The following is a 27,917-nucleotide window of genomic DNA, read 5'->3' on the forward strand; positions in this document are numbered from 1 at the left end:
CCTCATTCACTGTGTGACCTTGGGCAAGTTAACATACCTTTCTGAGCTTCAGTTTCCTTGTGTGTAAAGCAGGCAGTTTTTGAGCACCTGCCTCACTTGGGTTGCTGTGGTGATTAAGTGGAATCATACAAGGCACAGGTAGGCTGTGGCTTTTGTCATTACTGTCCTTCTGCTCCCTCGGGGCTGGGATGGATGGGGGCAGGCAGGGCCCAGAGTGTCCAATTCCTGCTCTGTCCCCATTGTGGAGCCTCTCCCTTCCCCTGCCCTTTAGGGCCTCAGCAATGACCTTGTAGGTGGAGGAGTTGCCTGGCAGGGGGTGGGGTGCTGGGTACTGCCTGTGAGGGGCCTGCTCTAGCCAGCCAAGAACTAGAGAGTTGAGGGCCTTACGGCAGGGTCCCCGATGGAAGCCAGACTGCCGCCCGCCTCCTTGTCTCGAGAGACCTCCCTAGTCCTGTGCCAGCATGAGCAGCCCTGTGCAAGACGGATAAATGGCCATGGGGAAGCTCAGACTGAGCGGGTTCTGGAAGGGGAGTGCGTCAGGGAGCTGTTGCCAGACTGACCTGCAGTGGCCATGGTCTGAGCCTGGGGGCCTGAGTGGGGCAGGCAGAAGAACAGGGCCCAAATAGCTCCATCATAGGCGACAACCTCCTCTGGGCAGCCAGGGCCACGCCAACACCACTGTCCCCGTGTCCCCACCACTAAGGGGATCCAGCTTCAGCTGGGCTGCAACCCCAGCACTTCCTGGTCCCTGGGCAGCCTCTGCTTTCCACCCCGCTGGCGCTGGCCTTACTCAGTCAAGGGCGTGGGCTTTCAGTTCTGGCTCTGTCACCCATTTGCTAGGGGAAGTGGCTTCACCTCTTTGAGCTTCAGTTTCTCCATCTATAAAACTGGGGATACATGACGCCAATCTCCCAGCACTGCAGTGAGGGTGTAAAATGCTTGATACAGTTCTAGGCACATGACCCAGGTCTTGACAAAGAGTCCCCAGGGTGACCTCAGTGGAATTTGCCTGGACCATTTCTGTGGGCCTCTCTCTACTCCCCCAGCTCCAGTCTCTCCCCAGGTCAGCATGCCTGGCAAACTACGGGGACCTAAGTACAGGCGGTTCCCTTGCTCACACACCTCCAGTGGCTCCCTACTGCCAGCCTTCATTCAGTCACTGATTCCTTCAATCATTTACCCATTCAACAAATACCTAAAGAGACCTAACTTGGGGAGCCACAGTTTACCATGAATGAATGAATACCAAAGAACTTATTGAGTAAATACCTACTAGCTACCCAGGCTCTATGATGAAATTTTTTTGGAAGCAGAGGCTAGGAGGGGTGTGGCACTGACTCAAGGTCATACAACAGGTAAGTGTTCTTCTTCACAGTGATGCCATGGCTTGAAATGCCACTGCCACCATATCTCTTTTTCTGGGTCAAGGGCACTGCTTAGTGCAGACCCCGCTTTTAGATGCCAGCAGCCCCCGAGAGGTGGAGAGGCTTCTGGTGCCTGCAGCCGAGCTGTGGATGTGGACGGCTCCTCTCAGCTGTCTCTCCTAACCAGAGAGGCTGGGCCGAGGAGAGTGGGCAGGGGGGCTCCGAGGGTCCTCAGGGTCTCCTTCCTGGGCCAGGTTCCTGCAGCCCCTCCCCCTTTCAGGGAGGGGCAGTCCCAGACTGGCCTGACTCAAGCCCGCTGCTGTGGGCCACGGAAGATCTGGCAGCTGGAATGACTCACCCTCTCAGGACCAGCCTCCGTTGATGGGACCGGGGCGGGGTTGCAGACACGTCAGGGTGGCCCTGGGCAGCAGGAGGGAGCCCAGGGCCGGGTGAGCCGGCCTGGCTCGCCCGGCCCTGGGCTCCCTGGGTCCCAGGAGCCACTGGGCATTTCCTCTCCCTGACCCCAGAGGTGGCCTCCTCAGCAGGCTTTCTAGGGTCACAGGAGCTGACTTTGCCCTCATCAGACCTGCTTCCTTTCCTCAGGGAGGGGTGTGGGTGTGGGCAAAGAGGCTGAGCTTGGAGTCAGGCCTTACTCAGAGGCTGGCTCTGCCCCTGACCAGCTGTATGACCTCTGCATGCCTCTGGGTCCTCATCTGTTAAATGAGAATACCAGTGTGGTGAGGAGTCTGTGCCCTCAGGCCTGGAAAGAGGGGCTTGGCACAGGGCCTGGCACATAGTAGGCCCAGTGGCTGTCAGCTATTACTATTGTCATTAGGAATAGCAGTTGCCAGGGGCGCTTGGGTGGCTCAGTCGGTTAAGCATCCAACTTCGGCTCAGGCCACCATTTCGTGGTTCGTGGGTTCGAGCCCTGCATCAGGCTCTGTGCTGCCAGCTCAGAGCCCGGAGCCTGCTTCAGATTCTGTGTCTCCCTCTCTTTCTGCCCCTCCCCACTCATGCTTGTCTCTCTCTCAAAAAAAAAAAAAAAAAAAAAAAGAATAGCAGTCACCCAAGTGTCCTCTTAGCCCTAAGGCTGCGTTTCTCTGAAGGCTCAGGAAGGGGTCTATAGAGGTTGAGCTCCCTGCTTAGTACAGAGATCAGGACTCAGCCCTTTACAGCAACCCTCACTGCCCCCTGCCTCAGTTTACCCATCTTCAGAATGGGGTTCAGAATGGGCTGTGGACGTCCTCTTGACAGGAACGTGTTGGGCAGGCCTAATGGAGAACTCGGGGAGAGACCCTGTCCACATCTCTGATCTCCGGGGAAGGAGAGCCTGTTTGGCAACCCTGCTCCAGAAGCCCCTCCTCTCCCTCCTCCTGGGGAACCCATGACCTCCCCTCCATGAAATCTGTCCTCCGACTCTGAGAGCGATTCTTCCTCCCAGAGTTCACAAACCTCCCAGCCTGGAGCCTTCCTTGACCATAAGACCCCTTCTTTCTCCCAGGAGGAGTGATGGGCAGAACCAGTGCTTTCCTCACGCCCTAGACCTGCCACGAGTGGACTTCGTTCCCTCCCACACTGCTTCACTCCACCCCAAGGTAAGTGCCCCCTCCCCATTGCCCCTGGTCTGGAGACCCTGGGGCTGACAGAGAATTAAGAATGACTAGCGGGGGGCGCCTGGGTGGCGCAGTCGGTTAAGCGTCCGACTTCAGCCAGGTCACGATCTCGCGGTCCGTGAGTTCGAGTCCCGCGTCAGGCTCTGGGCTGATGGCTCGGAGCCTGGAGCCTGTTTCCGATTCTGTGTCTCCCTCTCTCTCTGCCCTTCCCCCGTTCATGCTCTGTCTCTCTCTGTCCCAAAAATAAAATAAAAAATGTTAAAAAAAAAAAAAAAAAAAAAAAAAAAAAAAAAAAGAATGACTAGCGGACAGCGGTCAAGTGTTCATGCAGATGCTGCTTGAGGCTTAGCTCCCCGAGGGGACACCACTCCTCACCCCTGAGCGCGTTGGGCCGGGGCCTATATCACTGTTGGGGAGGGGGCAGGACAGCTGGGAACAAACTGGCCAAACAGCTATTCTCCATCACCTTCATTATCAACATCCCCATCAGCTTCCTTGTCTGTAAGCCCGGAATAATGATAGTACCTGGCACGGAGCTATTGTGAGGATTTAATGAAAAAAGTGCCAATAAAACATTCCACCCATGATATCCGGCACAGGGGGAGAGCCCTGTGAATGAGATCATCAAAATCAAACGTGTTCGCCGAGCACTTGATTTGTATCAGACTTTGTGCTGGGCGCTGAGGGGCCAGAAATCAATTGGACACAGACCCTGTCCTCAAGGAGCCATAGTCCAGGTAAGAGATAAATAACTGAGCAACCACCAGCATTTATTGAGAGTTATTATATGCCAGATGGGTACTTAATGGTTTATAGGCAGTATTTCATTTCATCCTCAAACTGGAAGTACTACGTGATAGCTACTACTATGAGTCCCATTTTGTAGATGGAAAAAATCAAGGCTCAGAGAAGTTAAGTTACTTGCTCAAAGACACACAAATAGGTTATGATGGGGCTGGGGTCGGAACTCAGGCTGTGTGACCAGAGTGCCTGGCCTTGTGGCCTCCTTGATGCAGAAGGAAATGAACCCTCTCTTTTGCAGTATACTTTATGGTTTCTAAAGCATGTCCACAGACATCATCATGCCTCTTGGTCATTTCATCAAACCTTGGATGGCAGGCATTCTCCAGGTGAGGATTCAGATGCTCAGAGAGGTTTTCCTAAGGTCACACAGTCAGGAAATAGCAAGCACAGGGCCTGCTAAGCTCTTCTCCCACACTCGGGCCTGGAAGAAGGGCCATGTACCTCTCCTTGGCCAGGAAGGCAGACGGCCAGGGACTGGAATCCTTGTGGGATTCCACCACCTCCAAGGGGGATCCTAGGGCAACATCAGGGGGCTCCTGAGACCATCTCCTGCTCCCTGTGCCTGGGCCAAAGCCCAAGATGGGGCCATGTGGATCCTGGGGCTTGGCAGGAAGGGAACAACCCAATGGCACCTGGGTTCATGACTGAGGCCCCCTAGTCCCTCTCCCCCTAAGCATACAGGAAGAGGCCTTGATTCTCACCACGGGCTGTGTGCCTTTAGACCATAGCTTCCCCTCCCTGGGCCTCCGTCTATCTATCAGGAAAATGAAGGTTGAAACAACCCCTCGCCCTGAGTCCTGCCTGCTCAGACAGCCTGGGGCTGGCTTTCGTGGATTAGCTCTGAGCCGCCTCCCCTCAGGCTTCCTGGCCTCTCCACCCAGCTGGCCAAAAGCCTCCATTTGTGCCAACACAGCCCAGGCAGCGGGCTCCAAACCACTCCCACCCTGACAGCCCACCCCTACTCCAGAATCAAGACCCAGTCTGTGGGTCAACCTCCTTTGACGGGGGTAGGGGGAGGACAGGTGGAAATCAGGGTACAGAGAGATTGAGTGATCTCCCTGGATGCCCAGCAGAGCAGTGGTGGGGCTGAGGGGACTCAGGCCAATGACACATTCTTCATGCCCCTCCTCCAGCACCCCTAAGTCTGTGAACATTTATCATGTTGATGGAGCCAGTCTGAGGGGCAGGTGACCTCCCTGTGCCAAGGGTAAGTCCCTGCCCCTCTCTGAGGCTCAGATTCGTCATCTGTAAAACAGAGGTGCCAATTTCTTCTCTACTCACCTTGCTGGCTTGCAGCTGGGCGATGACCGTGAAAGTAACTTTGGAAAGTGGAAATCAAGATGCCGAACTGTATCAGCAATGCTACATTTCCCGGGCAGGACAGAACACCCAGAAGGGACATTCCCCTCTCATTGGAAGACCACATTTGTACAGACACTGAGCTATTCGGGGCCCTCCTACCTTGCGCCGCATAGGGGTTTCTCCACTTAGGAATTCAGAAATCTGCACACATGTACGTGCACAATCTGCCCACACCCATGTCCATGGACAAATTCACATGTCTGCAAACATACTCAGAGACTTGCACATGTACACATGCATGTGTATACAGATACACATGTACAAACACAAATACAGGAGGTACCCATGATGTCCATGCACACACAGCCTCATCTGGTCTGAGAGTCACACACACACACGCACACACACACACACACACACACACACACGCGCACGCACACACACGCACAGCTGCATGCACATTCTCCATGGAGTGTGTACATTCTCCACTCCACCTGTCACACAGACATCTCCAATGATGTGAGCAGGTCTCACCTCCTCCCAGTAAGGGAATGGACATTTCTCTGGCTGCATTTCGATGGGTGCCCGGAAGCGCTCAGGCCTGGAAGTGCCTGTGTAAATCAATATTTGCTGCTGTTAATTATTAAAAACAAAGCTACACCGTGTCTGGAACACACATCTCCAGAGTTCCCGCCGGCTGCCAGGCTCCAGCCTGACCAAGGGCCAGGTCTGGAGGAAAGGAAGGTCCAGTGCCTTCCTTCCAGGAGCCCTTGCCTTGGAGATGGAGGGTGATGGGCAGCTACTGGCAGCTTCTCCAGGAAGCTGAAGAGAGATTGTGCACTGAGCTGGTGGGCAGGCCTGCCCCTGCAGGGTCCAAAGCAGCAGGTGTTGGCGTGGCCACAGCTCAGGAAGCAATTGCCGCTTTCCCAGTATGTCTGGGGAAGGGGTGCTGAGGCTCCGGCCCCCCACTGCACAGTGGCGGCAGACACAATGCAGGGTCAGCCGGAAGGGTCTGCAGAGGTGGGAAGACTGGTGGCCTTCTATTTTACAGACGGGAAACTGAAGCCCACAGAGGTGACAGGGACTCACTCAAGTCCACTCAGCAAGTTGTGGCAAGGCCAGTGCTAGAACCCTCATGTCCCGAAGTGCACTCTGTACGGTGGGGTCTTGGCAGTCCCTGTTTCCTCCCTCCCCTAGGATCAGGGGCAGTTAGGGTCCGGTGTGGGCACGGGAACCGGGGAAGGAAGGAAACCCACCAGCCACTGTCAGGCATTAGAGGGTGAGGGGAGATGAGGAGGGAGGGGAGAGCAGCTCCAGGCCTTTCCCTGGATTCCCAGTTCTGCCTCTTCCTAGCTGTGTGAACCTGGGCATGATCTTTCACCTTTTGGAATCAGTCTTCCATTCCGTAAAATGGGGATGATACTCGTACCTCCTGGATTGTGGGGAGAGGTCATCCTCGCCAAGAGTCCAACATTAAATAGGTGCTCAAGGAAAGCTCTCTATGAAGTAACCCTCTCTCCTCTTCCTGCCCGGCTTCACAGCCTGTCCCAAGAACCCCGTCCTTGAGGCCCCGAGGCGGATCCCCAGAGTGTGGGAAGACGAAGAAGGCGGGATAGGGGCGCGCTGAGCAGAGCCTCGGGTCTCCGTAGGGCCCCACGCGCCGAAAGCTTGCAGCGCGCGGGCGAGAGCGCGCAGGCGCAGTGTCCGGGAACCGCGAGCCGGGCCCTCAACGGGGGGGGGGCGGGGGCGCCTCTGTCCCCGCCCCGGATCTCAGAAGCCCCGCCCCCGCGACGCCCGTACCTGGCGCCCCGCCCCCTCCGGGCCCGGCGGCCGGGCGAGCCCAGCTCAGGCAGCGCGCCGCCGGGATCCCGGCGCGGGGAGCGCGGAGCTCGGCGCTGCGGGGCCCGGGCAGGGGCGCGCGCGCGGGCGGGAGCCGGCCGGGCCAGCTGAAGCGCCGCCGGGGCGGGGGCCGGGCCGGGCCAGGCTCGGGATGGCGCAGCCGCGGCCCCTGGCGCCCCCCGGCCGTCCGCGGAGGGGCTCGCTGCCCGCTGGGGCCGGCTGGCAGGTGAGGACCAGAGCGAGGGCGGCCTGCCCGAGGGGGTCCGCGGAGCCGGCTCAGCCCGACTTTCCCGGAGCCGGGCAGGCTCTGCCCCAGCCAGGGCGGGTATGCGAGGCTCCGTCATGGAGGGCGTGTTAGCTTCTGGGCTGACACCCGGTCCCAGCGGCCACAGGGCGCAGCCCTGCCCTGGGGTCCCGGGCCTGGGGCTCTTTCTGCAGCTGTCCCCGGATCAGAGTGCCCGTGGTGGCACCGTGGCTCTGGGCTGAAGTGGTACTGTGCGTGCTTGAGTCCGTGTGCCTGTTAGCCTCAGGGACCACTCCACCGTCCCCTGCCCCCTTTAGGAGGGGTCTGGATGTCGCGGTGTAACTTTGAGTGGTGCTCTGGGCCACTTTGCTCACAGTCTTCCATGTGTCAGGGCGTCTGCTGCGCCTGTGAGGCGGTAACTGTGGGTGTCACTTGTTGCTGTGTGTGCTCTCTGGGTGACAGTACCATGTGTCAATGTTTATGTGGCTGTGACTCCCGGTGCATTGTTCCTGGTCGCCCTGAGTGGGGAGCTCTGGGGGACATTAATGCGCCCACATCACTCTCGTGCCGGGACTGTGCTGAGCTGAGACTGTGTGACCCAGGCATAGATGCCGATGTTGCTGTTGTACAGGGTGCTAACAGGCAAATTTGTCTACCTGGACTGCAGGCGTCCATCAGTGGTTTCTGCTGTAGCTCCTATGGAATTGGCTCTTCCAAGCTCAGAGTGTTGCGTGTGGCCATAGGTGACCATAGGTCAGTGTCTCCTCTGGCCTCCCATAGTGCATTTTACAGTGTGGGTTTTGCCTCTGTGGCGGGCCTTCGAGTGTGCACCTGGGGTGTTTGTGTCTCGGGATCTTTAAGCTGTGTCTTTGTGATGGGTGGTGTGCACTCAGGTGGATGTGAGGGGGCGTGTGTGAGGACCAGACCTGTACCCCCATCCTTGCCGATTGACCACTTCCACGGTGGCTGCGTGCTTTTGTTTCTTCCTGCTTCTCAAAACTCATTTAACGTTGGGGGGTCAGGCCTGTCCTGCCTGTTACCGGGCTGCGTGACCGATAGGGAAAGGTGAGCTTGTATGTGGCAGCGGGGCTCTGTGGCCAAGTTGCTGTGGACACAGCTGCCTGTGTCTGCGAGCGCCTGCGATCATGTCTCTCGGCGCACAGGTGCGAGAGTGGTTTTGTGGTGTTTGTGTAGCTTCGTGTTCGATTACTGGTGTGCACGTTTGCACAGGGGTGGGTTTGCATCTGTGTGTGTGGCTTTGTGGTACGTGGGTCTATGCGTGTGTGCTGTTGTGTAATTTCGGACGCTGCCGTGTGTATTTGTTAGCGCACGGTTCTGAGGCTCAGGATTGGTGTGCACAGATCCCCTGGGTTTGGGGGCGGGGTGTTTATGTCTGTTTGGTTTCTTTGGTACAGTGAGAGTGTGTTTAAATATTGGTGTACAAGGCTGTGCGTTCAAGCAAGAGAGAGAGAGAGAGAGAGAATGTGTTTCCTGGTGCACAACCCCATAGCACATGTATGTGAGCTCAGGCAGTGCCCCCACTGGGCAGCAGGAGCCAAAAGAGTTGAGGCCTTGGAACTGCTGGGGGAGGGGCACTGTCCTAGAGACCCTGGGGGCTTCCCAGGCCCAACCCCCAACCCCACCAGCAGGCAAGGATGCCGCCTTCCAGGAGGCTGAAGCTGCCAAGCACAGCTGGCAGATGCCCGGATTAACCCTGTGTGTGCCGTTGGCTGGCACTGGGAGAGGCTGGCTGGAGCAGGAGGGGGGAGGGGGTGCGTGTGGACTCACACAGCTGTTGGGCCAATGGGACATCCCGGCGCTGTCTCTCCCAACAGCCCCCCGCCCCCCCCCCCCAACCCAGTCCATACTGCTTACAGGGCCGGGGGGGAGCCCTGGGCTGACTTCACTGAGCAGTTGGTCAGGGCCTGCTGGTCAGCTGCACGGAGCTCCCTTCTGCAATGCCCTTTCCACTTCCTCTTGCTGCTCGGACAGGTCCACGTGGTTAGTCAGGGTTGGGGGAACCAGGAGGGCAGAGGTGGGTGGAGACTCCTCGGGGACTTAGCAGGGTCGGCTGGGCCACCTGACGACTGACCCGCCCTCCCCCGTCTCTGTTGCAGAGCACAGATCTGTTTGACATGATTGAGAGGATGCAGGTGAGGTTGACTCTGTCGCCCTTTTCGGGGAGCCAAGGAGAGGGGTGGGCTGGGGTGAGGGCCCTTGCTCTAGCTCCAGTCCTGCAGCCTCTCTAAGGACAGGCCGGGAGCCCCAGGCAGACTGTGCTGGCAGGAGATGGCCGCGGTGAGTTTCCTGAGCCCTCGGTCTGGGGGTCAGAGTAGAGGATGGGGACCGGCAGTGCTAACTCCCTGTCTGACCCAAGGCCCGGGCCCCGCTCGTGTCTCCCTTCTCCCATTCCTGTGGAGGTCCCCAGCAGGGCTGGGCTCGGTGCCTCATCCCCCCATGCCCCCCCCCACACACATCCGCACACACATCTCCCGCACACACCCACACGCACACACACCCACACATCCACAGACACATTTCCCAGCCCCCTGAGAGGCGTCACAGGCTCTACGGGACCCCCATGTAGAATGGGAGAAGGGGCAGATACCAGGCCCAGGGTGACCAGAAGCTGTGCCACAGGCAGGGGGAGGTGCCCCACACCCTCGGCCTGACCCCTGCCCACTTTCCATGCCCAGCCCTGGTCTTCCCAGGCCTCTTTCTGGTGCATGGGTACATGTTGGGAGGTGGGCGGGGGTGGGGGTGGGGCAACTTGAACAAACCTCAGGAGCTTCCCCCCCATGTCAGTTCACCATCCAAACCCTCTCTTCTGCCCCTTCCCGTTTCTCTGCCTCTTGTAGTTTTTCTGTCTCTGCCTCTCGCCTCCTCTGTCTCTCTCTCTCTCTGTCCTTTTCTCCTTCTCTCTCTTAAAAACACACATCTGTGTAAGTAAATTTAAAAAACACACATCTGTGTAGATGCAATGGCCTCTGCCCCATACTCACACACTAGTGCGTGCCCCCAACCCTGTCACCACCCCTGCCCCCAGCCCCAGTGGCACACACTCCTGCACAGAGCCCCCAGCCCTCCCTGCAGAGGCCTGAGTAACAGAGCCGGCCAACACCCTGCCCTGGGAGTACCCCTGCACAGCCCTGGCTTCCCCCTTCACAGGAAGAGGTATGAGCCTCCCATGGGAGCGCTGGCAACAGGCATGGGGGGGTGTAACGGGACGTGTTACCTTCTCTTTGCAGGGAAGCAGGATGGATGAACAACGATGCTCCTTCCCACCACCTCTCAAAGTAGGTTGGAACCGTGGCCCCACCCTACCCTTCTGTGGCCGTCTGCCTGTGCTGCTTCCCGAGCAGTCTCTCCAAAGGCCTTGGGACCTGGAGGGGTTGGGGAGACTCTCTCGCCAATCGTGATCAGCAGTTACAGGAAGACTCAAACCCAGGACCCAGGAGGCTTCTGCCTGGGAAGGCAGATAGGGAGGGGAGGAGAGGAGGAGATGGGAGGAGTGGCCTGGTTGCCCCCCAGCCTGCTGCGAGGAGACTGAGAGGAGGCGGGGGATGGAAGGAGATGCAGGGAGGCTCTTGTTTAGACTCAGGATTTTCTTGGGGTGGGAGTTGCACATCCCCTCCAGATAGGCATGTGGTTCTATGCTGGATTTGGGACCTCAGCAATCCAAGAAGACTGGTGGCTGGCCTGGGAGGGAACAGGGGGACGCCCAGGGCTTCAAGGTGAGGGTTGAGGAGGGGGCTTGTGAGCATATGCCTGATTCGTTGTTCAGAGCAGGGTTCTCAAAGTGTGGTCCTTGAACCAGCAGCAACAGCATTACCTGGAAGCTTGTTACAATGTAAATTCTTGGGCCCCACCTAGACCCTGGGAAACTGGGGATGGGGCACAGCAGTGCGTGTTTAAGGAGCCCTCAAGGCCATTCTGATGCACTGAGAATCACTGGTCCCTGGGTTTCTTCTGGGGAGGCGGTGAGCCTCCTTTTCCCCAGGCAGAGAGACACCCAGGGGAGACTGCCAGCACTCAGTGAGCTAAGCTTGCTCAGCCCCTGCCTCATGGGGTCACCCCTGGGAAGCCCTGGGGAGATGACACAGCCCCATCCACACTCCCAGCCCAGGTGGCTGGCTGAGCAATGGAGCATTCTGGGGAGACTGGAAGTAAGTAAAGGGTGAGGGTCCCACCCCAGCTGGGTCTCTGGCCTGCTTGTGTTTTATAGACAGAGGAGGACTACATTCCCTATCCGAGCGTCCATGAGGTAACTGGCTGGACCCCCTGAACCCATCCTCACCCCAAGTCTGGACTCTCAGGTCCTCCTCCCTGCCAGGAGCCTGACCATAGACCTTGCCATGGGCTCTGGGGCCTCAGTTTACTGACCCAAGTCTTTAGAGTCCATGTGAACCCTTAGGCCTTTAATCCCTACGTTTCAGCCTCTTGGCCAAGGTCATTCTCCCAGCTCTACCTTCCCGAACCAAGTCCCCATTCTTGAAGACTGGAACAGGGGGTTCCATGTGGCCTGGGTCTGTGCCTGCAGTAGGAGGGAAAGGGCTGGAGCAAGTAAGCTGGGGGGGTGGATGCAAGCCCTGGGGTCCACGTGGGCTCTGGGTTGTTCCCTAGCTCTCCTAAGCCGTGGCAGAAGTGACCCTGGGTCTGAGTTGGGGGATGTCCTGGGGCCCTGGTAGGGTGCAGTGTGGGTGGCTCTCAGCTGAGTCCTCTGTCAGGTCCTGGGGCGAGAAGGACCTTTCCCCCTCATCCTGCTGCCCCAGTTCGGGGGCTACTGGATTGAAGGCACCAACCACGAAATCACCAGCATCCCGGAGACAGAGCCGCTGCAGTCACCCACGACCAAGGTGAAGCTCGAGTGCAACCCCACAGCCCGCATCTACCGGAAGCACTTTCTTGGCAAGGTGGGTGGCCCGCTGGTGTTGGGGGCTGGGCCCGGGAGGGAGCCAAACCCAAGGGCTGGGGCTGGGTGGTAGTCCTGAGTCCCACGTCCCGGAACATTTGTGGTGGATTCACGCTTTCATTCAACAAACATTATGGCATAGTGGTTAACATCAGAGACTCTACCGCGGCACGATCCTGGCTCTGTCACTTGCTACGTGGGACAATGGGCAAGTCACTTACCCTCCCCGTGCCTCTGTTTCCTCATCCATAAACACGGAGAGGGTGATGACACCCACCTCAGGGGGATGCTGCACAGCTTTAATGAGAACGATGCTTGTAAGGTATTTAGAATGGGGTCCAACAGAGTGAGTGCTCAGTCAAGGTTAGAAAATAATGAGCACCAGCTGTGTGCCAGCTGTGTTCTAGGCACCAGGAGTGCAGCAGCAAACCAAACAGACCCGGGCCCTGCCCTCAGGTACCGTGAGGTCAGGGCTGGGAGACTAGTGTAGTGTCATGGCCTGACCTGGCTTGGCACAAACCCCTGCCCCGTCTCCAGCCCCAGAGCAGGGATCCTGCCCAGTAACAACTGGTCAGAGTGTCACCCAGCAGTGCTCCAGGCAGAAGTTACCGGGTGAGATTGTGGTAGCTGGAGGGGAGGTCCCATGCTGGGATCTAGTGCGTGCCAGGCCCCATGCCAGCTGCTGTACCTCTGTCCATCTCCAGCCCAGCTGGTGGAGTGGGGTGTGGGTTCTGGAGTCTCATGGCCTGCGTGTGTATCTTGGCTCTTCCATTTATTGATGGTGTGACCTTGGGCAAGTCGTTTGACCTTCCTGAGCCCGTTTCCTCATCTGTAAAAATGAGGATAACAAAAGTACACGTGAAGTATAGAGAACCATGCCGGGCACATAGTAAGTACTTAACGTTAGCTATTACTACATTTTCATAATTACTCTGTGAGATCAGGATTGCTCTAGTGTTTACAGAAGAGGAAACTGAGGCTCATAGAGGTGAAGTTCTTGGCCAAGGTCACACAATTACTGAGCCAGGAATTGGACCTACCTCCAGCTGACCTTCCATTAAGACGTGCCGGGAGGGTTTATGCTCTTGGCTCAGAGGACTCGAGGACTTCAGCGCAGCCCTCTTTGCCAAGGACCTGCCACTCCCTCTCTGCAGATGGTGCCAAGCATTCGGGGGTTTCCGCCACTCTGTCCCCAGGCAGGGCTGAGGGGGACTCTTGGCTCCAGGCCCACTCAGACTGTCCCCGAGCTGCGGATTTGTGGGGCACATCCCCTGCCCCTGCCTCCTTCTCTTCCTGCCCTCCGAGCACAGGTGTTCACGTTTCAACAGAACTGACTTCCAGGATGACTCCTAGGGTGTGGCTGGGAGCCAGCCCCACTGCCAGGGCCAGGGCCAGCAGGGGGAGCCCAGGGCCGGGCTGAGGTGGAATATCTTGGCACTCCTGGCCTGCCCTTGATTTGAGGACTTCCCCCTCTGGAGGTGCCAGCCCCGGGCTCCTCTCTGGGGGTACCGTTCCTGCCACAGCTTCCCCTCGGGCCTTCTGCAAGATTTCTTCCCAACCCTGTAGCTTCTCCAGGTGAGGCAGGAGGGTGGGAACCTGTCCGGTGAGCCGCCCAGTGTGTTCATGAGATGTTTCACTTCCTGTTTCTCACGAGCCCTGGCTTCAGGGGCCAGAGAGCCACAAATTGAGCAATCAATCAGAGTATTTTTATTGAGCACCTACTGTGTGCCCAGCCCCGAGAAGGGCAGGAGCGGGGAGACAGAGATGCAGGTACAAATGTGGTCCTGACTTTGATGAGGACCCCGACAAAGTAACTGACCTTCACTGAACGCCTACTCTATGCTAGACTGTTCATCTCTTTCAGCCCCTGCCACCATCCCACGAGGTAGTTGGCCTCCCGTTTTACAGAACGGGAAACTGAGGCACAGAGAGGTGAGGTGACCTTCTCAGGCTCCCCAGCTGGCAGGTGGCAGAGGTAGGATTTGAAGGCAGATCCGTCTGATGCAGAGTCTGCCATTAGCCATGACACCGGCTGCTGGGTGAAAGCCCCCCATCTGGGAGCGAGCTGGCTCTCTGGCCTGGTTTCTGGAACCCCAAGCTCAGCTCTGCCCTCTGTCCGCCCCCCCTCCTCCCACCACAGGAGCATTTCAATTACTACTCACTGGACACTGCCCTGGGCCACCTTGTTTTCTCACTCAAGTACGAGGTCATCGGGGACCAGGAGCACCTGCGGTTGCTGCTCAGGTGAGGGTGGGGTGAGGGGCCCTGCGACAGCAGCCGGGGCTGAGGTCTTGCCATCTAAAAGCCCACTCTTCTAACCAAGGCCCAGGGAGGGCAGGGAATTGCCTGAGGCTGCTCAGCAAGTTAGCACCCCAACCAGGCCTGGCCCCGTCATCACCTCTGGTCCTCCCCGGGGTGTGTCCCCTCTGCCCCTATTGTGTGTGGAGGGCCTTCCATCTCTCCTTCCCACTGCCTCGCCCCTCAGCGCGGGCTTTCTCCTCCCAGGACCAAGTGCCGGACACACCATGATGTCATCCCCATCTCCTGCCTCACTGAGTTCCCCAATGTGGTCCAGATGGCAAAGGTGAGGCCTCTTTGGGCACCCTAGGTGGGCACACAGCTGGCACGCTGTCATCTTTAGCCCCACATCCCAGCCCTGCGTGCTGCAGCCCTGTCTCCAAGGTCCCACCTCTCACGTGTCCCATGACGTTGGCATGCTGCCATGTGTTCTGGGCTCCTGTCCCCTGCCCGGTGCTTTTGGGTCACTTTAGAGCACCTTCGGATACGGGGACCCCATTCTGAGCAACAGCGAGCCCCCAGTCCTGCTGCAAACTCCCTTGTTCCCTCTCCTTTCTGCTGCTGTCCTCTCCAGCCCGCGCGGCCGGTGGCCAGGGAGGCCCTGAGGCCCCAGCCTCAGCTTCTCCCTTCTCTCTTCCTGCAGCTGGTGTGTGAAGATGTGAATGTGGATCGATTCTACCCTGTGCTCTACCCCAAGGTATGGCTGCATCTGGGCCCTGCTCCCTGGGGTGGGTAGGGAACGAGGGAACTGGGCGTTCATTGGGCACCTGTTGCGTACCGGGTGTCTCCCCTAAGTCCTCTCAGTTAACCCTCACAACAATGCTGCAAAGTCACCAGTCTGCAGAAGAGGAAGCAGAGGCTCAGAACTGTTCTGTGTCTTATCCGGCGATGCACAGTGGATAAAGGAGGCCTGCCTTCAAACTTGGTATTGTCCGCCTTGGAGGCCGGCCTTACTCTCAATGCCTTTTGGGGACCCTCCCAAGGCAGTCAGTGTGCCTGAGCCAGGGGACTCCACTGGGCCTTGCCTTCTGACCCAAGGGGAACAGGGGAGGGGGAATAATAACACAGGCACCTCTGTAAATGCTGCCCCATAGGCAGCAGCCACGCTCCCAGCTCTGGTGCTGGGTTTGAGGTGCTATGACCATGTGGGGAAGGGATGGTGGCTTGTCTTCAGTGAGTCAGGGGTGCTTCCCGGAAAAGGTGGCCCCAAAAGGCATGTAAGCCCTTGTGGCTCTGACTGAATTCTGGAGCGAGGAGAGGGGTGGTGGGGTCCAGGAGAGGTCCCCCAAAGGAAGGGGCCTCAGAAATCAGACGTTACCTCTTGGATACAAAAGAGGAAGCTGAGGCCCAAGGTGAGGGAAGGGGCTACTTCTCAAGGCTCCACTCAAGTTGGTGAGACTTGGCTCATTCTAGAATGACGCTGTGGGTTTACAGAGGAGCCAAGGAACAAGTTAGGTGTTACAGAGTGGATGGAATAGGGCAGGAGGCCTGTGGGCAACACTCAGGAGCAGTGAGTTTACGCTTTGGACATGAGTTCAAGTCCCAGTGCTGCCACTTGCCAGCAGTTGACCTTAGGCAAGTTACAAGTTACTTAAGCTCTCTGAACCTTGGTTTCTTCCTTTGGGAAATGGGGACAGCAGCATTGTCTCCCTCGTGGGCTTGTCCTAAAGACTGAATGAGATGACACAGGTAAACTTCGTGGCACAGTGCTTGGCACGAAGAGCAACAAATGGCAACTTAAAAAAGCGGCCTATTTCACCCATCACCCTCTCCCCCCAGGCTTCCCGCCTCATCGTCACCTTTGATGAGCATGTTATCAGCAATAACTTCAAGTTTGGAGTCATTTATCAGAAGCTGGGGCAGGTGCGCTCACCTTCTCCTCCCTGCCCTCCGACCCGCCTGGCTGTGGATCCTTTGCCACTGGGAGCACCTGCCCAGGGACTCCGTTTCCCAGGACCTGGGGGTGGGGTGCGAGAGGCTCCCAGCCTTCTCTGGGTGCAGGTGGGGGGAGGGACAGCAGCTGCTTAGCAGCGCCAGCTCGGTGACCTCAGTTCTCCATGTGTCCCCAGACCTCCGAGGAAGAGCTCTTCAGCACCAATGAGGAGAGCCCTGCCTTTGTGGAGTTTCTTGAATTTCTCGGCCAGAAGGTCAAACTGCAGGACTTTAAAGGGTGAGCATTAGGCGGGACAAGCATCGATTAATTGGACCCGTGCCCTCGGGCAGGGAGGGAGCCCCTGTCCTGGCCCCACAGAGGCCTCGCTGGGGCTGGAGACTGAGCCATGGCCTGGGGGGGGCCGGGGCAGGTTCCGAGGAGGCCTGGACGTGACCCACGGGCAGACGGGGACCGAGTCTGTGTACTGCAACTTCCGCAACAAGGAGATCATGTTTCACGTGTCCACCAAGCTGCCCTACACAGAAGGGGACGCCCAGCAGGTAGCCTGGGCACCCCCCCCCCCCACCTGCTTCCCACCTGTCCTCCTGTCCCTCGCATCTACCTGTCTGTTCAGTGCTCACCACACCAGGTTCAGGGGGCCCTGGGATATAGAGATGGAAATGATCCATTCTCCCGACTCGTGGGCTCTAGCTGGGGCAGGGTGACAAGCTGCTACAGTGTTGGGAAAGCCTCAGTTTCCACATCCATGAAATGGGGATGATAATGGCACCTACCTCATAGATGAGCATAAGACGGGATGCATCTAGAGTGGCTGGTACAGTCTCTGGTACATATCAAGAGCTCCATAAATGTGCATTAGTATTTTTACGGGGGAAGGGGCATTGTGGGGTGACATGGGGGCACTTAAACGTGGCAGAGGTGGGAGTCAAGAAAAGCTTTCCAGATAAAGTGATTTTTAGCCTGCAAAGTTGCTGGGAGAAGGAGGGGGAATGTTCCAGGTGGAGAAAATGGCTTCCACCTTCTTCAGAGGCCTGGAGGCAAGGAAGTGGGGGGCATATTCTGGGAGCTGAACTCCTGTCCTAGGCTGCCTGCAGGGCTGTCTACCTTCCTCCGTGCCCCCACCCCAGGGGGATAAAAGGGTAATGTGAGAAAAATGGAAATATTTGTTTCTAGTGTCTTTTGATTTTCTTCTAAGAAGATCCTCCGTTCATCTCAGCAACATGCGTGTGTACCGAGCGGAACCCGTTTGCTCATGAGAGGCCATGTGTGGGGCATTTAGGAGAAGGGCTGGGAGGTAGAGCCTGGGGACCAGGAGCCCTGAGTTTGTTCGAGTCCTCTGACTCACCGCAGGGCCTCGCAAGTCACTGCTCTCTTGGCCTCAGTTTCCTCATCTGTCGTGGGATTCCAAGCAAACTAAAATAATTTTGAAACAAGTTTCTCACGACCTTGTTTTGAGGGGAAGCAAATTCTTGGACGTGCCCTTCTGCCTACCCTAAGCCCTCCCACACTCCTGCGGGCACCCTCCCCCGTGCCCAGGGAGCCCCTCTCCGGCCAGGTTGTGAAGGCCTGTGGCCCTGTGCTCAGTTGCAGCGGAAGCGGCACATCGGGAACGACATTGTCGCTGTAGTCTTCCAGGATGAGAACACACCCTTTGTGCCTGACATGATTGCATCCAACTTCCTGCATGCCTATGTGGTGGTGCAGGCCGAGGGCGGGGGGCCCGATGGCCCGCTCTACAAGGTGGGTGATCGTGGAGCTTCCCAGGGCTCTCAGCCACAGCCCCTCCCTGAGTCACTCTGAGACCTCTCTGAGCCTCAGTCTTCCCACCTGTAAATAGGGGGACTGTCCAGAGGGCTCTGAGCACCCCCCTTGCTCTGTTGACGGAGGATTCCCATCCCACCCTCCCTGCTCCCCCAATTTTCCCGCCTCAAAGGAGCTGGTTGCCCTGCTCTACCCTTTAGCCTCCTAGGCCTTCCCTATCCTCTATGACCTCTGAGAGCCTCCACCCTTTCTCACCATTCAAATTCAGGACCAAGGATGGAGGAGCTGAAATCCTGGGGTTCACTCACCCAGTCTGCAGTCACTGAACCTTCCCCAGCAGGGGGCAGGCCAGGGATGAATTAGGGGTCTCTGGCTGGGGTGGGGACTCCACAGAGACTGCTGCTCTCCCTTCCAGGTCTCTGTCACCGCTAGAGACGACGTGCCCTTCTTTGGGCCCCCCCTCCCGGACCCTGCTGTGTTCAGGAAGGTGAGGGGCAGCCCCCAGCCCCAGTCATGGACAGAGTAGGACAAAATGGGTGGGGGCCGAGGGGGGGTGCACAGTCTGCTGTAAGAGGTCCTGAGGCCCCACTGTGTGCCAGGGCAGCTGGGCTCCCCTAACCATGTCACCGGGGACTGGCTTCTCATTCACACGGAGGGATACACACTGTGATCTTTATTTATAAAGTCAGGGAACAATCTGCATCATTATTTTAGATTTCTCATAGAGGCTCTGTGGCCCTTCCTAACTTGTATTATCTTTTTGACAATTACAGTCTTCTTCCTTCTAAAATGTTTGGGAAGGGGGCAACACATTTCTCTCATCTCTCAGAAGCCACACCTCGAGCCTTGGCTTCAGACCCCTCACTTCTCCCCCAGACTGAGGCAGTGGGAGACCCCAGCCAGCCCCTTGCATCTGTGAGGTCTGCTCTTCCAAGGGGTGGGCAACCATGAAGGGCCTAGGGGGCCCTCACAGGTACCTGGGCTGGGGGGCTGAGGCCAAGGAGGCCCCCTTCTGAGAGAGAGGAGGATGGCCCCAGGGCCCCAGCAGGGTGCGGCTCAGGAGCTCCAGCCCCTTGTCTCTGTGTTCACCCGAGCCCTTTCTCTCCTCTCCACGCTCGGGGGCTCCCAGGGGCCTGAGTTCCAGGAGTTTTTGCTGACAAAGCTGATCAATGCTGAATATGCCTGCTACAAGGCAGAGAAGTTTGCCAAACTGGAGGTGAGGATGGGCTGTTGGGCTGGACCCCTGCCTGCAACCTGGCATTTCAACCCTGCCCCTGGGGAGGGAAATGCCAGGTTCAGACTTTGGTCCCCGGGAGAGCTGTCTGGGGTGGGGTGGATTTAGGGGCAGCAGGGCTGTGGTCCAGGGAGAGGAATTAGGGCATTTCTAGGGGTATGTGAGGAATGTCCCAGGAGGTGCTCGCAGGTGGGCAGGCTGGCACAGAGGGCACCATGAGGGAAGGGGCAGACCGTGGGTTGGGACATGAGCGCTGCTGGAGCTGCGAGGTGGGGGTCCCAGGGAAGCCAGCATGGGCTCCTGGGGCCCGGGGCCCAGGCCCACTCCCTACTGACGCAGAGAAGGTGGCCAGGATTCGAATTGTAGAACCAAGGGCCGATCACTGGGGTCTCTCCTGATGGCCTCGACCTGGCCCACAGGAGCGGACACGGGCTGCCCTCCTGGAGACGCTCTATGAGGAACTGCACATCCACAGCCAGTCCATGATGGGCCTGGGCGGTGACGAGGACAAGATGGAGAATGGCGGCGGGGGCGGCGGATTCTTCGAGTCTTTTAAGGTGAAGGGCCAGGGTCTACCTGGGGCAGAGAAACTGGGACCTGGCTCGGGTGGAGTCGGGGGTGGGACTATGGACGAGGCTTGGAGGGGCGGCTAGAGGCGGCTCGCATTGGGAGTGGAGTCGGGTGGGGGCGGAGCTCTGGGTGGAGTCCGGGGGTGGGGTTGTTAGACGTGAGAGGAGCTAGGAGCTAGGTGGCAAGTACCTGGGGGTAGAGTCTGGGTGACAGCGAGCCTCAGGACGGACCTAGGCTTTAGGGTGGGGCTCTGACTTGGGAGGAGTTAATGGTTGGAGGCGGGGCCTAGGCTTGGGGGTGGAGTCTACCTGGGAGTTCCGCGAAGGTTCGAGCCTCTGAGCGGCAACCAAGTGCCTCTGGTGCCTCTGGTGGTGGCTACCAGGTCAGCAGGCAGAGAAGAGAGGAGGAGGTCTCCGTTCTCACTGAGGGAGAGAAACAGAAGTCTGAGATGCCATTTGTGAACCGAGTGGCTGTAGGAGAGGAACCTGGCCTGTATGACCTTAGGCCTGTGTGACCTACCATGGCTGTCTCCGCATTACCTTAGAGTTAAGAGTACAGACGGCCTGGGTTCACTTACCAGCTTGAGCATCCTCTGAGCCTCAGTTTCTTTCGTTTCTTTTTTTTCAAGTTGTATTTGTTTAAGTAGTCTCTGCACTCAACATGGGGCTCAAACCCACGGCCCTGAGGTCGAGTCGCATGCTCTTCCAACTGAGCCAGCCAGGCACCCCTGAGCCTCAGTTTCTCTATCTACTGGGTAGGGCAATGGCCGTTTACTTCATACAACTGTTGAGAATTATTTGTAAAGCAGCTAGATTAGTGCAACGTAAGTTCAAAAGCCAACCTACCTCAGCAACTGCTGTCCAAAGTGAGAGAGGAGGAGGGAGTGTCTCTTTCCCCCGTAGGGCCTGGACGCCCCCAAGCTGCAGGTCCCCAGGCTGTGGCTCCTTTGCCACCTTCTCCACTCCCAGGAGGGGGGCTGCCCATCCTCTGGGTGCCCAGCCAGGCTGGTTGGGCCTCGCCATCACCCCAGGGCAGACAGCAAAGCTGGAGACGCGGGTTTGCATAAGGGGATTGGCCCAGCTGCCCGGGCCTGCCCTGGACTTAGGCGAACAGACTTTCTTTGAGAAAGGGGACTGAGGAGAGCCCTGCCTGTGCCCACCAGAGACCGGGAATGGGTGGGGTGAACATGGGTCTGGGGGCTCTTGAGGGAGGGCTCCAGTGGTCTCAAATCTAGTAGGTGCCGGATTAGGTCAAAGAATTTCTTAGAGGCCGTAGAGCCCACAGTGAAGGGCATGTGATTTGGCATCTGGGTTCCAGGCTCATCTCATTTGTAAAAATGGGCATGATAATAATGCCCACCTGGTAGGGTGCATTGAGTGAGAAAATGAGAATAAAGTACCTGGACCCATAGGAAATGTTCAGTGTAGATTGGCTGAAAAAAGCAAGGAAGAAGAGGAGGGAAGGAGGAAAGAAAAGCAAGGAGAGGAAGCCCTAAAGGATCCTAAAAGCAAGAAACTGAGGTTTCTGGAGGGCTCTCTGCGTGCTCTGGCTCATGCCCCAGCATCTTCTGCAGTCCTTACAACAGCCACATGAGAGTCCCAGGAGGCTCCGAGAGGTGAAGTGGCTTGCCCAACGGCCCCCAGCAGGCTGGTGGCAGAGCTGAGGCCCAAACTGCCCTTAGGCACCATGTGGACTCACCTCTCCTGGGGCCTCACAGGCAGGGACTTCCGGGGGTCCCCTGGAGTGGCATTGGTGGGGAGGGGCCAGACGCCTGGGCTCCTGGGTTTCTGTGGGGGGGGTGGGACCTCATGAAGTCTGTGCCGCCTCCACTCCCACCCCACCTTCACAGCGGGTCATCCGGAGCCGCAGCCAGTCCATGGATGCCATGGGACTAAGCAACAAGAAACCCAACACCGTGTCCACCAGCCACAGCGGGAGCTTTGCCCCCAACAACCCCGACCTGGCCAAGGCAGCTGGAATAGTGAGTGCCACCCCCAGTAGCCCTCCGCTGTCCTCGACCTCTGAGGCCCGGCCCCGCCTCCTCCCGTTGCCCTGGCATTTGAGTGCCCAGCCTGGGTTCTAGACTCAGTCTAGCCACTGCTCTCCATGGGGGTCCAATGTCCGGGCCATGACACTGGGGTGCACAGAGCCTGCAGCCCCCTTCCCTCCTCCTGGCCCCTTATTCAGGTGACTTTCTGTGGGTCAGCTCTGGGGCTATCTCTATCTGACACTCTTTATCGAGCACCTACTGTCTATCATGTGCTGGGAATCGGGCTGCTTTGTGGGCACCTAATGTCAAGCCTTGAGTTGCCGGGAGCATCTACTGTGTGTCAGGACCTGGATTTCTGTGTGAGCACCTGCTGTGTGCCTGGCTCTGAGATGCTGGTGGGTGCCTCCTGTGTGTTGGGACTTGGGCTGCTATGTGAGCACCTACTGTGTCAGGACCTGGGTTGCCGTGTGGACGTGTACTGTGTGAGCATCTACTGTGGGCCCGCCCTGAGTTTCCATGAGCACCTACTGTGTGTCAGGTCCCGGGCTGCTGTGCGGGCATCGACTCTGTAAGTATCTACTGTATGCCCAGCCCTGGGTTATTCTGTGAGAACCCAGCGTATGTCAGGAGATGAACTCCTGACTGAGCACACAATATGTGCCAAGCCCTGGATATCAGTGAATCTGCGCTCTGTGCCAGGAAGTGAGCTGTGTGGTGTGAGCATTTATTCTGTGAGCATCTATTTCTGTGTCCCTGGCCCTAGACTGCTGTGTCAGCACCTACTGTGTGTCAGGGCCTCTGTGGTTGTGGCTCCCTATTGTGTGTCAGGAACTGGGCTTCTGTGTGAGCACCTGCTGTGTGATTACTTCCTGTCTGCCAGCCTCTGTGGGATTCTGCTGCTAACACTGAGCGGGGGTGCTGGGCGCACGGGGTGGGTGAGGCCTTCGGCTGTGGGCTCATCGGCTTTCCGCCGCCTAGTGGCCACCCCTGGCATTGCACACGCAACTCTGCTCCTCCTTGTCTGTCCATCTTTCTTCCACTTACCTGTCCGTCCTTACTTCTGTCCTTTATCGCTGTATGCTGCATGCCAAGCCCTGTGCTCAGTGCTGTAAGGCCGTGTCACATGGCAGGAGATTCCCCACCCCCCAACCCCCCAGCCACCCCTGCCCCATGGTCTGGCCCGGCCCGGGGAACAAGGCGGGACCTCTGCCGTCCTGCAGTCACCAAGCCCACTGTCACTGGAGAAGCGGGCCCACCCCCTCCCTTCCCGCCGAGTGGCCTAGCCTCCTGTGGGTGCTGTAGAAGGGGCCCCGGGGCCGGGCCAGGCCAGCAGCACCCACCATGGCAGTAACCAGACCCATTTCTGTTTTTGTTTTTTGTACAACTCTCTTCTCTCCTGCTGTTTCCTTTTCCTTCTACCGTCTGCATTTTCCCTGGTTTCCCTTCTCTTTCTTTCCCTCCTGCTCCCCCCACTGACACCTTTTGTCCTCCTCCTCTTCTTCCTCTTTCCCCACACTTTTCTCTCCCTGCTTCCTCCTTTCTGCCTCCCTGTTCTTTCCATCTCTGTCTCTCTGTCTGTCTTTCACTCTGTGACCTCCGTGTGTTCCCCCACGTGTCCCTACCTGTGTCTCTGTCTATTGGCCAATCTTTCCCCCGTCCGCTGTGCCGCCCCTTCCTGGCCGTGTCTCTCTCTGTCAACCCCATCTCAATCTCTCTCTGTCTTTCTCCATGTCTGTCTGTCTGTCTCTCTCTGCCCCTGCCCTCTGCTGCTTGCCAGTCATTGCTTATTCCTGGGAAAAGCGCGAGTAGATTCGGACGCCGGGGCAGTGCCATAGGCATAGGAACGGTGGAAGAGGTTGTCGTCCGCGGGGCCGCCGGCTCTGGAGGCTGCCTGCACGTGCTGTTCTCTGCTCGCTCTCAGGACGGAGGCCATATTGGGGACGTTGCCCCCCCCCTTCCCCCGGGCTGGGCCCGGGGGTGTGCAGGATGGGGTGCCAGCAGCTCTGATGGCACTCAGCACCTGCTTTGGGGCCTGGTACCTGTGTCAGAGCCAGCGCCCCCCACCAGGGGCTTCTGGCCCTGCCCTGGCCCTGGGGACCCTCACCCAGTCCCTGGCAGAATCTGGTGCCCAAAGACCCTATGCCCAGCCGCACGTCCCCCAATATCGCCAGTTCTGCATGGACCTCCATCCCTCTCCTGTGCCCTGATTCCCCCTCCGCACCATGAACTGGCCTAGGGTTTCCTGCCCCTCCGTGCCTCCCTGGGGCCCGCCTTCCCGCCTCCCCGGAGAAGCTGGGGCATGCTTCTGGTGCCTGGGGCATCCCCCCCCTCGTGTGGTTAGAAACCGGGGGAGGGGAGGTATCTTGCAACTGCTGGGCCCGAATCTCCCCCAGCCAGTTTGGAGATTCCGAGGTGGGGCAGGGGCTTATGTTGCTGCATCCACTGTCTCCCCGCTGCCCTGAGGCTTCAGATCCCATGATACCCCTGAGGGGCCGAGAGCCGGTAGCCATTCTGAGGACTCGGCCTGGGATGCGGTTCCAGGCGCTGCCCTGCTATGTGATCTCGAGCGCCCTCGCCCTCACCGGGCCTGCTTCCCTCTCTGTTAACTTGCAGGGCTGTCTCTGGAGATGGGCGTTCCTCTCATTCTTTCTTGTTCACTGCCTCTGCTTCAGGGCCTGGGGCAGCAGGGCCCCAGGTGGTATGTGGGGGACAGTGGCTCTCCCAGGGCAGGTGGGCACTGAGTTGGGCCCTTTCCCTGCAGTCACTGATCGTCCCTGGGAAGAGCCCCACGAGGAAGAAGTCGGGCCCGTTTGGCTCTCGCCGCAGCAGCGCCATCGGGATCGAGAATATACAGGAAGTGCAGGAGAAAAGGTGGGTGGGATGGGTCCCCTGTCACCCCCAGCCCCTTCCCTGACCCCCGTGCTGTGGCAGAGGTACGCAGGCAGGAGGGAGTGCCCACTCTTCTGCTCCCTGTCCCTTACTGGGGACAGTCAGGTACCTGCTGTGTGTCAGGCCCCAGGGCCAGCTCGTCACCTAACGTGAGATGCTTTCATCGGTTCAGCGGTTCTGGTGGCTCCCCAGGGGGTCACACCTTGCATGTCAAGATGCTGTAGGGGAGAGGGTTCAGGAGTTGCCTGCCCAGGTCACGCAACCAGGGAGAGGCAGAGCCGGGATTTACGGCCTGGTCTGTGGGGGTCTGCGGATGCGTCTGTGCGGGCAGGGTGCAGGCGGCACGCCACGCGAGCAGCGGAACAGCCCCGGGGAAGCGGAGGATAGCTCCTGAATGAGTCCTGTCTCTACCACACTGGGGCTGTGTGACCCTGGAAAAGTCACCGTACCTCTCTGAGCCCCACTGTCCCAATCCGGAAAATGAGGACAAGCACATGAGCAACAACCCGGGGCTGCGGCAGAGGTATGGTGTAGAGCGCACAAAGCAGGGCAGGTGCGCTGAGCCCCCCAGAGCGGAGGTGGTGCCGTCCTCACGGCCACGCGAGCCCAGAATCCTGTGAAGCCTGGATTTAAGCCTTGGCTTTGCCATGTCCTAGCTGTGCGTCCCTGGACGGATTCCTTCCCGGCCCTGGACTCCAGTTTCCTTATCCGTACCAGGGATAAGGAGGGTGCTGCCTGTTCCTCTCGTCGGCCAGGCCAGCCAGGGAGCTGCAGGGACTGCTCTGGGGTTGGCCCCTGAGGATCTAGGGTGTGGGGACGAGGCAGGAGGCGCCCGTGACCTTCTCTCACCACCTGGGCCTCGTTCTACCCTTGGTGCCAGGCCCGGTGCTGAATCCCCCCGCTGCCCCCGTGTGCCCCGCAGGGAGAGTCCCCCCGCCGGCCAGAAGACCCCAGACAGCGGGCACGTCTCACAAGAGCCCAAGTCGGAGAACTCATCCACTCAGAGCTCCCCAGAGATGCCCACGACCAAGAACAGGTTGGGGTTTGGGGCACGCCGAGCCAGGGGGCTCGGACTCACCCTTTCCAGTCCCTGCGTGGGCCTGGGGCTGCCTGGGAGCATTGGTGCTGCCACATCAGGGCGTCAGGGGGGCCTGGGTACTCTCACAGGCCCTCCGTTGACACGTACCCATACCCACTGAGAGCTTCATTCATGCCGGGCCCCATGCCAGGCTCCAGATCCAGCAGTGAGCTGGGCACACACACCCCCTGCCTCGTGGAGCTGACAGTCCAGCGTAGCATGACCTGATGAGCTATTTCTAGACGGTGCCACAAGAGAACAACAAAGCTGGGGGTGCAGTGGGGAATGATCAGGTGGGCGGGGGGTAGATGGTGCTCAGGGAAGACATCCAGAGGTGGGGGAGGCTTCAACTGAGAGCTCAGTGAAGAGCCAGCCCTGCTAGGACTGGCATGGCAGAAGGAAGAGAAGCACAGCAGGCGCAAAGGCCCTGAGGCGTGCTTGAAGGATTGAAAGAAGGGTGGTATGGTTGGAGCTCAGTGAGCGAGGAGCTGGGCCCCGGCAGACATTGTGCTGGGTGATGTCGGGGATGAGGTCAGCACGGTGGGCAGGGGCTAGATCCAGGCTTTGGAAGCCATATTGAGAACTTTGCGTTTTACTCTAAGTGGGGCCAGGAAAGAGCCTTTGGGATTTTAGTTAAGAGGAGTGAGACTTTTGAACCTGACTGTGGGTACGATGTGAAGAGGTGGGGCGGGGAAGAACGGACGCAGGAGGGGCCACCCCTCCCTTCAACGCTGTGGCTCTAGAGGACTGTGCTCTGCTGAAGAGTCAGGCAGGTAAACAGAGAAGTGGGAATGGATGGCAGGGACGAGGAAAGACAGGGCTCGCACACCCAGAGTGAGGAGGTCTATTCCCACCTTGAGAGGAGGAATCAGGGAGGAGACGCTCCAAAACCTTGGCTGAGTTTTGAAAGATGAATTTGCTTTTTGGGAGTTGAGGGAAGGAGTGAGACTCCAGGTGGGAGACACAAAGTCCTGGGCCTGGAGCAAAACTGAGAGGGTTGAAAGTAGAGTGTGGAGTTGGAAGGCCTGGGTCCAAGCCCCTTTCTCCCACCTATGTCTGGGTGACCTTGGGCTGGGCACCCACCCTCTCTGAATGGTGTTTCCTCAGTGTTTCCTCATTTGCAGAGCGGGTCTAATAATGATAGCAATGAGACCACTCGGGCAAAGGCACTTGAAACAGTGCCTGGCCCAGTCAAGCATGCACTAGACCATAGTTTTATTGTTAAAAGTTACTATTATTACTGAATACCAAGCCAGGGAAATTAGACTGTATCTGGGACAACGGGGAGCCACGAGAGGGCTTTGTACAGGGGAGGGGCATGCTCAGATCCATGAATTAGGAAGGACAGTGGTGGTGAGGGAGCCTCAGAGGCCTAGGCAGCCGTCATGGGGGGCAGCACAGAGGTACTTGGCTGGCTGCAGGCTGGGCCTCCGGGGCAGGGAACCGGGGTCTGGCTCAGGAGGAGCCCAGAGCAGACGTGGGCTCACGGGGTGCTGTCTGGCAGAGCGGAGACGGCAGCCCAGAGAGCCGAGGTGCTGAAGGACTTCTCCCGCTCCTCGTCCAGTGCCAGCAGCTTCGCCAGCGTGGTGGAGGAGACCGAGGGTGTGGACGCGGATGACACAGGCCTGGTGAGAGGCCCAGGGAATGTTGGCGCTCTGCAGTGGCCCGGAGGGGGGCTCTTTGGTCCCCGTAGATGCTGCAGGCAGAAACATGAGCTTGGGTGTGACTGAGATGAGATCAGGGGACCCAGTCCAAAGGAGCAATGCAGACTAACCCTCCCTTACTGTAAAGCCTTCCATGGCTCCCCAGTGTTGCCCACAGAGCACCCAATCTCTGAGACCGTTGAAGATCTGGTCCCTCCCTACCCCTGCATCTCTCACCACTTCGGCCAATCTGCGCTCCTTTGCAGTCCCTCCAACATACCAGGCTTACCCCACCTCTGGACCTTTGCACTTGCCACTTCCTCTGTCTGGAAGACTCTGCCTGCCTCCTCTTTCCCTCTCTGTCCGACTGACTCCTACTCATCCTTCTTGACTCAGCCTCACATCACCTCTGAAAGCCGCCTAGTCCCAGGGTAGGTTAGGAACCACCCCCACCGCCCCCCCCCCATTTAATGTTCTCGCAG

The 27,917-nt window shown here is 58.3% G+C and overlaps 1 protein-coding gene across 1 annotated transcript in view; it reads left to right on the forward strand.

Moving 5' to 3' along the window:
* Positions 1 to 27,917, forward strand: part of RAP1GAP (RAP1 GTPase activating protein) — a 50,907-nt gene that overhangs the window by 20,170 nt on the left and 2,820 nt on the right. Inside the window, 20 exon segments of the mRNA XM_058718741.1 lie at positions 2,866 to 2,959; positions 9,284 to 9,319; positions 10,415 to 10,462; positions 11,392 to 11,430; positions 11,894 to 12,079; positions 14,219 to 14,322; positions 14,584 to 14,662; positions 15,020 to 15,073; positions 16,156 to 16,239; positions 16,446 to 16,546; positions 16,680 to 16,809; positions 17,855 to 18,010; positions 18,447 to 18,518; positions 19,161 to 19,247; positions 19,685 to 19,822; positions 21,685 to 21,816; positions 23,603 to 23,680; positions 24,587 to 24,696; positions 25,637 to 25,750; positions 27,297 to 27,420. Of these exon segments, the coding sequence (XP_058574724.1) occupies positions 2,866 to 2,959; positions 9,284 to 9,319; positions 10,415 to 10,462; positions 11,392 to 11,430; positions 11,894 to 12,079; positions 14,219 to 14,322; positions 14,584 to 14,662; positions 15,020 to 15,073; positions 16,156 to 16,239; positions 16,446 to 16,546; positions 16,680 to 16,809; positions 17,855 to 18,010; positions 18,447 to 18,518; positions 19,161 to 19,247; positions 19,685 to 19,822; positions 21,685 to 21,816; positions 23,603 to 23,680; positions 24,587 to 24,696; positions 25,637 to 25,750; positions 27,297 to 27,420 (1,966 nt within the window).

This window comes from Neofelis nebulosa, chromosome 2, assembly GCF_028018385.1.
Source record: "Neofelis nebulosa isolate mNeoNeb1 chromosome 2, mNeoNeb1.pri, whole genome shotgun sequence".
NCBI classification, from domain to species: domain Eukaryota; kingdom Metazoa; phylum Chordata; class Mammalia; order Carnivora; family Felidae; genus Neofelis; species Neofelis nebulosa.